The 13,040-nt window shown below is 42.4% G+C and overlaps 1 protein-coding gene across 1 annotated transcript in view; it reads left to right on the top strand.

Moving 5' to 3' along the window:
• gnas (GNAS complex locus) overlaps positions 1-13,040 on the top strand; it is a 63,437-nt gene that overhangs the window by 18,498 nt on the left and 31,899 nt on the right. Inside the window, exon 3 of the mRNA XM_062057613.1 lies at positions 8,618-8,672. Coding sequence (XP_061913597.1) covers positions 8,618-8,672 — 55 coding nt within the window. The remainder of the gene's footprint in view (positions 1-8,617; positions 8,673-13,040) is intronic.

Below are 13,040 nucleotides of genomic sequence, written 5' to 3'. Positions count from 1 at the left end.
TGTCTTGCAGAATATTGTAAACATCGGAATAAACTTGCGTCTGAACATCTGTGACAAAACAAACCTGTTACCCTCTTCAGTCATTTATGGAAAAATCAAACCAACTTCAGTATCTCCTTTTCCACGGATTCCCTGCACATTGTGTAAAGCTTAGGAATAGCTGTCTTGGAAAAGTGCTTTCGGCCAGGTAGGACATAACGGGGGTCGAGCACGTATATGAGATTCTTGTACCCAGACTTCTCAACTATGCTGAGCGCTAGCATGTCCTTCGCTAATTGATACACCACTGCATCCATTATTTCTTTATAACGTTTTGAATTTTTGTCGTATGGCACTGCTGCCGAGTAATACTGTCTGCGGCACCAACAGACCACCATCGAGACGATGGTGGTCTGTTGTTGCCGCTTCGGTGCTGTTCCACTTGCACCGGCTGATGTAGATGGTTGTGGCTGTTTGATACTGCTGTACTCCAGCGGGTGAGAGCGGCTCAGGTGCTAAAATAAGTTTGTCGTGTTCCCAGACTTGGTCGGGACGACGACCTTGCAAAGTTTGCAGACAGTATTACTCTGATTCGTATCGGATTTTAAAAAATCCAAAATACTGCCAAACTGGTGACGTGACGTTTCCTTTTTTATTTACAATTTCCTCTCGTGCTGCCGCACTCATATTCCCGTTTCGTTTCACTCCTCGTCGTCAGCTAGCCGTTGTTGCTTTTTTTTCTTTTTTTCCTGTTAGCATTTCCCAGAATGCCTTGCGGTTCAGGCTCGGCCGTGATAGGTCGAGAGGCCAGAGCCCTTCCTCTGCCTACACCCCCCAGAATGCCGTGCGGTTCCGGCTCTGCCTTTCTTCCTATTTTTTTCTAACAGAACTCAGTGAAATTATCGAACGTTCTATCGACCCCATTTTCTATTGATATTGATCACATGTCTATCGCGATATATATTGTTATTGTTTTATCGCCCAGCCCTACTTTAAACACATTTCTTCAACTTCCACCCAAAACGAAGACACAATAGGACAATACCAAAACAAATTTAGGGTGGATTCAGGCTCCTGACATCAAAATCGGCAATCATCTGACTCTGTCATATTCCATAGTTTTAACATTTTTCCCGTGGGTAGGAAGTTATAAATAATTTTAATTTGAAAATAACGATTTTGCACATCGATAGTAGTTTTGTAGATTAATTTGAATATGGCATCCCATGGCAACGGGCAGTCAAAAAAGTCCTCCCATTTTCCATATGTGTTGTATGAGGCAGCCTTCAAAGATTTCTTTATTAGATAAAAATTATATATTTTTCTATTTATTTTAGTTCCTTTTTGCCAACTACAATTTCTTATTAGGGGTTTACAAACTAATAATTTAGTAGTTCCATAATTAATTATTTGTTTCCATCTTTTCCCAATGACTCCAGTTAGTTGATTAAATGAAAAGCTTGAACAAGCATCACCATACATAGTTCTAAATTCATCATATTTCATAATTTTACCATTCTCATTGATAATGTCATTGACAAAAATGATTCCTCTTTCAAACATATTTTTCCAAAAGAAAGGCTTTCCATCTATTACAGTATTAGAGTTCATCCATATTATCATTCATCCCACACAATATGTTACTGCATACGTCAGCAGACTAATTAGGAGTCTTTCTTTGTTTACTTGCTACTAAAAGACAAGTTGTTTAGTATGTTCACTATTTTATTTAAGGACAAACTTGCAATAATAAACATATGTTTAATGTACCCTAAGATTTTTTGTTAAAATAAAACCAATAATGCAATTGTTTTGTGGTCCCCTTTATTTAGAAAAGTACTGAAAAGTATCAAAATAATTTTGATACCGGGACAACATATTTATTTTTTAAGTTATGTACATGTAGATACTGTATCGGGAAAGATCCATTAAGAGTTTGAGCAGAAATATGTCGTATAAAACGACACTAGTGCGCATGCACCTGACTTCCTGTTGCCTAAAATGCATTAATAAATGACTTTTCTTCTGTATTTAAAAAAATTAGACAGTATTACTAACCGTCTGGAATTTTATCGCGGATCATTACACCGTTTATTGTTACATCAAAGACAAGTCCGTTAACAAGTAAAAAGTCAAGGGCAGTCACGGCATGTTTTTGCCATAGATGTTGGTCAATTGTTTAGGACATTACGGCAAATGACCAGGGCGGTCGCAGCTTTCGCCACAGTTGCCGTGGTTAAATTGGAGCCCTGTGCCTACAAAAGCACTGAATTTGGTACCCATCCCTCGTCGCTGATGTCCAGTATGACCTACACTAGATTACTTTTTGCTTCTTTAATGTGCAAAATGTATCAAAGTTGCTTTTGATTTTGACATATGCAGCCCTCAGGTAAAGTTTGAACACGCCTGACTTAGCGTAACTTCGGAAACCCTTTGTGCCGACTGGAAATGGCGCCGGAAACGGTGTAGTTGTGGACAGTGTCTGCTGTGTTATGAGCGCTTTGCTCGCATTAAGATGCTCCGTTTTCCCGCTTCCACATTTTCCACGGCGGATTAAAAGTTCCTGAAAATGTGAATGTCGTATTTTCACGTTTGGGGTGAAGCGCTTCAATATTTTTCTCACAGAAAATCAGAGTGAATAGTTTCTTGTCCGGCAGTGAAAGATATCGTCACAATCTTTTTCAGTGTGTGTATTTTCAAAGCCATGAGGGTAGTGGCAACTTTGCCACGTGTTAAAAGTCATCTTGAATTTGATGATGGATAGGCTGAATCCCTCTAAAATGAAATAAATGAAATTTATTTTTGTAAGCTACCGTATTTTCCGGACTATAGTGCGCACCGGTTTACAAGCCGCACCCACTCAATCGCAGAAAACAAATATGTATTTTCCATATATTAGCCGCACCGTTACACTTTGTCAAATGAGTTATTTACACAGAAATATTTTATAAATGTTTATTCACATACCTTAATTGTTTTCAAACGATGTCTGTAACACGGCAGTAAAACGGCTGATCAAACAAAACAGAAGTCATCGTCATAAACCTACTAGCTGCGCAAGCTAGCTCTCCAATCAGCTAAAGACACTCAATAGGAGGAGTGGTCCACTCCAAGCTAGCTCTCCAATCAGCTAAACAGATTCAATAACTCCACGGTGACGTATTGGTGAATTTACTGATGTGAACGTGAAACCGTATTATTAACTTACAATGACATTATTTTTGTACTGACACAGACACGTATAAAAATGTTAGCATACTAGTTAATGCTAACATTGATGACATTACGATAGCTCGTACAAATATGCATGAACACACTCCTACAGACATCACACATGGGACGCTTTAGGAAGTAAGAATTGTTTTAGTTATGTTGTAAAACTTACAAACGTTGCTTGGAGTGACAAATGGAGATCCAATAGGAGTAGAAACGCTATGGACGACAAGAAGACGGAATGGCACTTGCGCGTCTGGTTGAAAGGAAGGACATTCAGCACTTACAGTGAGCGAACCCGTTCAAAAGATGGCGCTACAGCAAAAAAAAGCGTGTTTGCTTGTTTTTTGGGTTTTTTTGAGAACCATTTGCATTATATCCGTCAGCAAAGGAAAATCCACAAATTGCAAGGTTCAAAGCGTTGGAAAAAAGTAGCGGCTTATAGTCCGGAATTTACCGTATGTGTTATTAGTTATAGGTTCCAATCCATCCATCCATTTTCTACCGCTTATTCCCTTCGGGGTCGCGGGGGGCTCTGGAGCCTATCTCAGCTACAATCGGGCGGAAGGCGGGGTACACCCTGGACAAGTCGCCACCTCATCACAGGGCCAACACAGATAGAAAGACAACATTCACACTCACATTCACACACTAGGGCCAATTTAGTGTTGCCAATCAACGTATCCCCAGGTGCATGTCTTTGGAGGTGGGAGGAAGCCGTAGTACCCGGAGGGAACCCACGCAGTCACGGGGAGGACATGCAAACTCCACACAGAAAGATCCCGAGCCTGGGATTGAACTCACGACTACTCAGGACCTTCGTATTGTGAGGCAGACACACTAACCCCTCTGCCGCCGTGCTGCCTAGTTATAGGTTATTTCTTCTTAGTTATAGGTTATTTCTTGTTATTTTATCATCAGCTTTACTGGACAAGAAAGTTTAACACAAGGAATTTGACTTTCTTTGCTCAATTGTCGCTTTTTATTGTACAATCCAACACACGTGATTCTGCTCTCTCTCAATGTTGGAATTTACAACTATGTACTTTGAATTAGAGATGAAAGAAATAACCTGCTGTTTTGTTGATATCTTCACTGTAAAACTAAGCACATACATGTTTAAATTCATAATATAGTTTGGAATAAACTAAAAAAAAAAGCAACAACACTTATTATTATTATTATTATTATTATATTATATTAGAACAATTTCCGTTGTGGATCAATAAAGTTTTTCTAAGTTTAATGTCTAAGTCTATCCAGGATGATGGTCGGATCTAATGCGGCTAAGCTTAATGCTACCATACAATGGACTATCCCATTGACAAGCTAACTCAAACTAGCAGGGCACATCTATGGACAATTTACAGTCTCCAATGAAGCTAACATGAATCTTGTTGAGTCAGTTGGAGTACCCGGAGAAAAGCACACACGCACGGGGACAACATGACGTCCAATCGGAGGTTGGAAAACGCACACGGTGTAAAGTTAAGACGTTATTGTCGGTAGCAACGTCAAAAGGTTTAGGGTAGTTTACTCATGCTTGATGAAGAAATGCATGAATTCACTTGGAATATATTTCTCCTCAATTGTTGCTCACTGTCAACTCTGTATCACTACAGCTTTTTTTTTGTTTTAATAAAGCATTTTTATGATATTTGAGATGTTGAATTTACGGCTAGTAGTGCGTAAATAATATGCTATATACAGTAAATCCATTCAGACAAAATATTTTACTTACCGTATTTTCCCAACCATAAGGCTTATAAGGCACACTGCTGATGAGCGGGTCTAGTTAAATGTTAAAGTACCAATGATAGTCACACACACACACTAGGTGTGGTGATATTATCCTTTGCATTTTACCCATCACCCTCACCCCCTGGGAGATGAGGGGAGCAGTGATCAGCAGCAGTGGCCGCGCCCGGGAATTTTTTTTTGATGACTTAACCCCCAATTCCAACCGTTGATGCCAAGTGCCAAGCAGGGAGTTAATGGCTCCCATTTGTATAGTCTTTGGTATGACTCAGCTGGGGTTTGAACTCACGACGTACCAATCTCAGGGCGGACACTCTAACCACTAGGCCACTGAGCAGGTCTTTTTTCATTTATAAGGCGCACCGGATTATAAGGCACATTAAAGGGGCCATCCATCCATCTTCTTCCGCTTATCCGAGGTTGCGTCGTGGGGGCAGCAGCCTAAGCAGGGTAGCCCAGACTTCCCTCTCCCCAGCCACTTTGTCCAGCTCCTCCCAGGGGATCCCGAGGCGTTCCCAGGCCACCCGGGAGACATAGTCTTCCCAACGTGTCCTGGGTCTTCCTCCGTGGCCTCCTACCGGTCGGACGTGCCCTAAACACCTCCCTAGGGAGGCGTTCGGGTGACATCCTGACCAGATGCCCGAACCACCTCATCTGGCTCCTCTCCATGTGGAGGAGCAGCAGCTTTACTTTGAGCTCCTCCCAGATGACAGAGCTTCTCCCACTATCTCTAAGGGAGAGCCCTGCCACCCGACGGAGGAAACTCATTTCGGATGCTTGTACCCGTGATCTTGTCCTTTCACTCATAACCCAAAGCTCATGACCATAGGTGAGGATGGGAACGTAGATCTTGTACCCGTGATCTTGTCCTTTCAGTCATAACCCTTCCCATCCTCACCTATGGTCATGAGCTTTGGGTTATGTCCGTGTCCATCAGATCCATCACCCCTACGGACATAACCCAAAGCTCAAGACGATAGGTGAGGATGGGAACGTAGATCTTGTACCCGTGATCTTGTCCTTTCGGTCATAACCCAAAGCTCATGACCATAGGTGAGGATGGGAACGTAGATCGACCGGTAAATTGAGAGCTTTGCCTTCCGGCTCAGCTCCTTCGTCACCACAACGGATCGATACAGCGTCCGCATTACTGAAGACGCCGCACCGATCTCACGATCCACTCTTCCCTCACTCGTGAACAAGACTCTGAGGTACTTGAACTCCTCCACTTGGGGCAATATCTCCTCCCCAACCCGGAGATGGCACTGCACCCTTTCCCGGGCGAGAACCATGGACTCGGACTTGTAGGTGCTGATTCTCATCCCAGTCGCTTCACACTCTGCTGCGAACCGATCCAATGAGAGCTGAAGATCCTGGCCAGTTGAAGCCATCAGGACCACCCACATCATTTGCAAAAAGCACAGACCTAATCCTGCAGCCACCAAACCGGATCTCCTCAACGCCCTGACTGCGCCTAAAAATTCTGTCCATAAAAGTTATGAACAGAATCGGTGACAAAGGGCAGCCTTGGCCGATACCCATACTCTCTGAGCACTCCCCACAGAACTTCCCGGGGTACACGGTCGAATGCCTTCTCCAAGTCCACCATGCACATGTAAACCGGTTGGGCAAACTCACATGCACCCTCAAGGACCCTGCCGAGAGTATAGAGCTGGTCCACAGTTCCACGACCAGGACGAAAACCAAACTGTTCCTCCTGAATCCGAGGTTCGACTATCCGGCGTAGCCTCCTCTCCAGTACACCTGAATAGACCTTACCGGGAAGACTGAGGAGGGGTCATTTTATTAGGATTTTTTTCTAAATGTAGAAGACTTCCTTGTGGTCTATATAACATGTAATGATGGTTCTTTGGTCAAAATGTTGCATAGATGATGTTTTACAGATCATCTTCAAACTGCTTTCTGACAGTCGCTTCAGGATGCGCCGTTTTGTGGGCGGGTCTTATTTACGTGGCTCACCTTCGACAGTGTCTTCTTACCGTCATCTTTATTGTAGTGGTGTAGCGTGTAAGGACGGGAGTGGAAGAAGTGTCAAAAGATGGAGCTAACTGTTTTAATGACATTCAGACTTTACCAATCAATAACGGAGCAGCATCTCCTCATCTGTGGCTCACTAGTGCAACAACAACGCCGGAAATGTGTCCCGTGAAAAAAACGTTCGACCGGAACTCTCTAATAACTAAAGTTCCTTGGGTGAATAATGTATACTCACTACACTGGTATGTTTTAGTGCTTTCATGGCGAGTTTGCTGACAGATGTAAGTTAGAACTTTACACTACTTTATATTAGAAATGGCAACAGCGGAAGATGAATGTCACATAACAAGAAGATAGAGAGACAGAAGAAGCTCATCGACTACAAAGGCGGACGCGTGCACATTTTCAGGACTTATGCAGATCCCAAATACAGATCAGCAGGTACCAGAAGGCAAGAAAAGTTGCTTTTGCATAATATTGCAAAACAAAACTCCAGATAGTATGTCTGCTAATAGGTGCCATCTTGCGGTCCTTATACACACACACCATAGTTATACAGTATAATCCATCAAGCGGTGTGGCTTCATAGCTTACCAAAGTCCTACTAAAAACATTTTGACAGATTTTTGAGCGTAATGTTCTATATTCTCAATGGAACATATAAAATGTTGGTGTTGCTTACTTGAGTCATATTGCAGTCTACACATACCTTTTATGTGTGTGACTTCCATCTACTGGTAACACTTTTCATTACACCATGTACCAAATTAAATTGCTTCGATGTCGGTAAGCAAACCAGAATTATTCCGTACATAAGGCGCACCGGGTTATAAGGCACACGGTCGAGTTTTGAGGGAAAAAAGGATTTTAAGTGCACCTTTTAGTCCGGAAAATACGATAATAAAGCATTTGTATGATATTTGAGATGTCAAACTTATGGCCAGTAGTGTGTAAATAATATACTATATACAGTAAATCCATTCAGACAAAATATTTCACTTAAATGTGTTTTCATGTAAAAAAAAAAAAAAAGAAGCTATTTCAAAGGTGTGGCTGCGTTGGCGTTGAAATAGTGCAGATGTCTGTGTGCTGTTCTTACATCTCAATGATTGCACATTAATTTCATAGGCAGGGAAGTTGGCCAAACATGTAAGAATACAGTACCACCTGCGCTAAAACCCAATTTTTTTTAAGAGGGAACGGCCTTAAAAACACGCCTCTTTTTGCCACACAGCAGAGCATTGGTTGAGATGTAAGAAATATGAAGAATGTAGGATATTGTAAGGAAGTGATCAGAGAGTTTGCATTGATTTCAAACTAAAAGGTTTACAAATGAAACTGTAAGGAGATATTGAAAGACACAAATAATAATAGTTTGGTTCTTATGAAGTGAGAACAATATTTGTTTACCAGAAAGTATATTGTGTTTCTATTCATTTGAGTTACTAATACAAATGGAACTTGAGGTGAATCTGCCTGGTAGAACAGGCGGGATTGGGTCTGTGCCAAAAAAGTACCTTTTCAGTAGCCATCCCTGAGTAAAGTCCAGACTGCTTAGAGAAAGTCTTTCATAAGTGTTTGATGTTCCAAGAGGTTCAATTCCAGTCTGAAGTGACATGACATATTGTTGAAAAAGTAAGAGATTTAGCATTCATCCCTTGTTTTTCAGAGAGAAGAAGCAGAAAATCCAGGACATCAAAAATAATATCAAAGAGGCCATTGAGGTGAGTGATGGTCAACATGCAACACTTTCTTCTTCTTTTCATCCCCATGACTGTTGGAAAAGAGAGTTTGTTCCAAATATGTTGAGATGTTAAAATCAATCAATCAATCAATCAATGTTTATTTATATAGCCCTAAATCACAAGTGTCTCAAAGGGCTGTACAAGCCACAACGACATCCTCGGTACAGAGCCCACATACGGGCAAGGAAAAACTCACCCCAGTGGGACGTCGGTGAATGACTATGAGAAACCTTGGAGAGGACCGCATATGTGGGTAACCCCCCCCCTCTAGGGGAGACCGAAAGCAACGGATGTCGAGTGGGTCTGACATAACATTGTGAAAGTCCAGTCCACAGTGGATCCAACACATCAGCGGGAGTCCAGTCCACAGCGGGGCCAACAGGAAACCATCCCGAGCGGAGACGGGTCAGCAGCGCAGAGATGTCCCCAACCGATGCACAGGCTAGTGGTCCACCCGGGGTCCCGGCTCTGGACAGCCAGCACTTCATCCATGGCCACCGGACCTATGCAACTCCCCCTCGCAAGGGACAGGGGAGAAGAGGAGAGAAGAAAAGAAACGGCAGATCAACTGGTCTAAAAAAGGGGGGGTCTATTTAAAGGCTAGATTATACAAATGAGTTTTAAGATGGGACTTAAATGCTTCTACTGAGGTAGCATCTCTAACTGTTACCGGGAGGGCATTCCAGAGTACTGGAGCCCGAATAGAAAACGCTCTATAGCCCGCAGACTTTTTTTTTGGCTCTGGGAATCACTAATAAGCCGGAGTTCTTTGAACGCAGATTTCTTGTCGGGACATATGGTACAATACAATCGGCGAGATAGGCTGGAGCTAAACCGTGTAATATTTTATACGTAAGTAGTAAAACCTTAAAGTCGCATCTTAAGTGCACAGGAAGCCAGTGCAAGTGAGCCAGTATAGGCGTAATATGATCAAACTTTCTTGTTTTTGTCAAAAGCCTTGCAGCCGCATTTTGTACCAACTGTAATCTTTTAATGCTAGACATAGGGAGGCCCGAAAATAATACGTTACAGTAATCGAGACGAGACGTAACGAACGCATGAATAATGATCTCAGCGTCGCTAGTGGACAAGATGGAACGAATTTTAGCGATATTACGGAGATGAAAGAAGGCCGTTTTAGTAACACTCTTAATGTGTGACTCAAACGAGAGAGTTGGGTCGAAGATAATACCCAGATTCTTTACCGAGTCGCCTTGTTTAATTGTTTGGTTGTCAAATGTTAAGGTGGTATTATTAAATAGATGTTGGTGTCTAGCAGGACCGATAATCAGCATTTCCGTTTTCTTAGCGTTGAGTTGCAAAAAGTTAGCGGACATCCATTGTTTAATTTCATTAAGACACGCCTCCAGCTGACTACAGTCCGGCGTGTTGGTCAGCTTTAGGGGCATGTAGAGTTGAGTGTCATCAGCATAACAGTGAAAGCTAACACCGTACTTGCGTATGATGTCACCCAGCGGCAGCATGTAAATACTAAAGAGTGCAGGGCCAAGAACCGAACCCTGGGGAACTCCGCACGTTACCTTGACATAGTCCGAGGTCACATTGTTATGGGAGACGCACTGCATCCTGTCAGTAAGATAAGAGTTAAACCAAGACAAGGCTAAGTCTGACATACCAATACGTGTTTTGATACGCTCTAATAAAATATTAGGATCGACGGTATCGAAAGCGGCGCTAAGATCAAGAAGCAGCAACATAGATGACGCATCAGAATCCATCGTTAGCAATAGATCATTAGTCATTTTTGCGAGGGCTGTCTCCGTAGAGTGATTTGCCCTGAAACCGGATTGAAAAGGTTCACAGAGATTGTTAGTCACTAAGTGTTCATTTAGCTGCTGTGCAACAGTTTTTTCGAGAATTTTGGAAATAAACGGAAGGTGGGAGACCGGTCGGTAGTTTACCATGAGGTCAGGATCGAGGTTAGGTCTTTTGAGCAGAGGATGAATAACCGCTTTTTTGAATGCTAGGGGAACAGTGCCGGAGGAAAGTGATAAGTTTATAATATTTAACACTGATGGACCTAATAATACAAACAGTTCCTTGATAAGTTTCCCAGGAAGTGGGTCAAGTAAACATGTTGTTTGTTTTATCCCACTTACACGCTGTAATAATTCCTCTAATGTTATTTCATCAAAAATAGAGAGACTATTTTGGAGGGCAGTGTCCGTCGTATATACAGTCGTATTTGTGTTAATAGAGCCCAGTTGTAGCTGGGATGCGTTGTCTTTAATCTCCTTTCTAATGAGTTCAATTTTCTTATTAAAGAAATTCATAAAATCATCTGCCGAGTGGGTGGAGCTACTGGGAGGAGTCCCTTGTTGGGTTAGCGATGCTACTGTACTAAACAGAAATTTAGGATCGTTTTTGTTGAGGCGGATGAGATTTGAGTAGTATTTAGCTTTAGCTAAGGTAAGCATGCGTTTATAAGTTATTAAACTATCACTCCATGCTTGATGGAAAACCTCAAGTTTAGTCGCGCGCCATTTGCGTTCCAGTTTTCTACATGATAATTTATGAGCTCTAATTTCTTCTGTAAACCATGGGGTGCGCCTTTTAGGGGCCCTTTTTTGCTTTAGCGGTGCTATACTATCAATAATTTCGCGCAAGGCATCGTCAAAGTTGTTAGTGAGTTTATCAATAGAGCCGACATAATTTGGGAATGGTGCTATTACCGAAGGCAGTAGGTCAGCAAGAGTCATCGTTGTGGCAGCATTAATGTTGCGGCCGCTATAGCAGTTATTATTATTATTAGCTTGTTGACAAAGAGTCAAAACTTCAAATTTTATAAGGTAATGATCGGACATTACTTTAGTATATGGAAGTATCATAACTTTGGAGGTGGTGACACCCCTGACAAGCACTAGATCTATTGTATTACCGTTGCGATGCGTGGGTTCATGTATTATTTGTGTAAGACCACAGCTATCAATTATGGTTTGGAGCGCCACGCACTGAGGGTCCGATGGGGTATTCATATGGATATTAAAGTCCCCCATTATGATTATATTGTCGGCGTGCGTCACTAGATCAGCAACGAACTCTGAGAATTCACTGATAAAGTCCGAATAGGGCCCAGGGGGGCGGTAGATAACAGCCAGGTCGAGAGGTAGCGGTGTGACAGACCTCATAGACCTCAAACGATTTATATTTATTATTTAGGTTAGGGGTAAGGTTGAAATTTTCATTGTATATTAGTGCGACACCCCCTCCCCTTTTAAGAGGGCGGGCAACATGCGCATTCGTATAGTTAGGAGGAGATGCCTCATTGAGCGCAAAAAATTCGTCCGGTTTGAGCCAGGTTTCGCTAAGACCAATGACGTTAAGATTGTTGTCTCTAATGACCTCATTAACCAATAACGCCTTGGGAGACAATGATCTTATGTTTAAAAAGCCCATATTATAGGTATTGGGCTGTTTTGACGAGTTTTTGTTAAGATTATCCGTAGTGACAATATTAACAATGTTGCGTTTATTATGCGTAGTGCACTTTAAATAGTTTCGACCATATCTAGGAATTGATATGACGGGAATTTTCCGATTGTTTGCTTGGTGCTGCAATAGACTGGACATATCATAATTTGCCACCTCAGTAGAATGCATGTCCACCTCTGACACAGACACAACAGAAAAAACATTATGTGAATTGTGTATTATTCTAAGAGAATTGCTATGCGTACATGGATTATCCAGCCTGGCGCTGGCTAGTTCTAGCTTAACTGACTCCTCACCCGGACTAACAGACATTGTAATTGCCTGTGACCGGGCTTGCTCTAGTGTAGTCAGTCAAGTGAGACTTAAATAGTAGTCTATGTTTCTAGACAGGATGATGGCGCCTTCCTGGTTAGGGTGAAGGCCGTCTCTCATCAGCAAGCCTGGTTTGCCCCAGAAAGAGGGCCAGTTATCAATAAACGTTAGTCCCTGCGTCCTACAGTAGCTAGCCAACCACTTGTTAAGCGAGACTAATCTGCTATATCTCTCATCATTGCCTCTCGCAGGCAGGGGGCCAGAGACAATTACTCGATGCCTGGACATCTTTCTGGCGAGATCACAAGTCCTGGCTATGTTTCTCTTTGTAATCTCTGACTGTCTCATTCTAGTGTCATTGGAGCCAACGTGTACAACTATATTCGCATAATTAGTGGTGCGATTAGCCTGTCGTACGTGTTTACTAGGCCTGTTGCGAGTTAGCTCCCTAAGATTAGCTTCAATGTCAGGTGCTCTGGCCCCGGGGATACACTTTATTGTGGCTGGTTTGCTAAGCTTTATGTTTCGGGTGATGGAGTCCCCTATAACTAAGGTGTGGTGCCCGGTAGACTGGGGTGTAGG

This window comes from Entelurus aequoreus, linkage group LG01 (genome assembly GCF_033978785.1).
Source record: "Entelurus aequoreus isolate RoL-2023_Sb linkage group LG01, RoL_Eaeq_v1.1, whole genome shotgun sequence".
NCBI classification, from domain to species: Eukaryota; Metazoa; Chordata; class Actinopteri; order Syngnathiformes; family Syngnathidae; genus Entelurus; species Entelurus aequoreus.
This window is presented reverse-complemented; position numbering and strand designations above follow the sequence as displayed.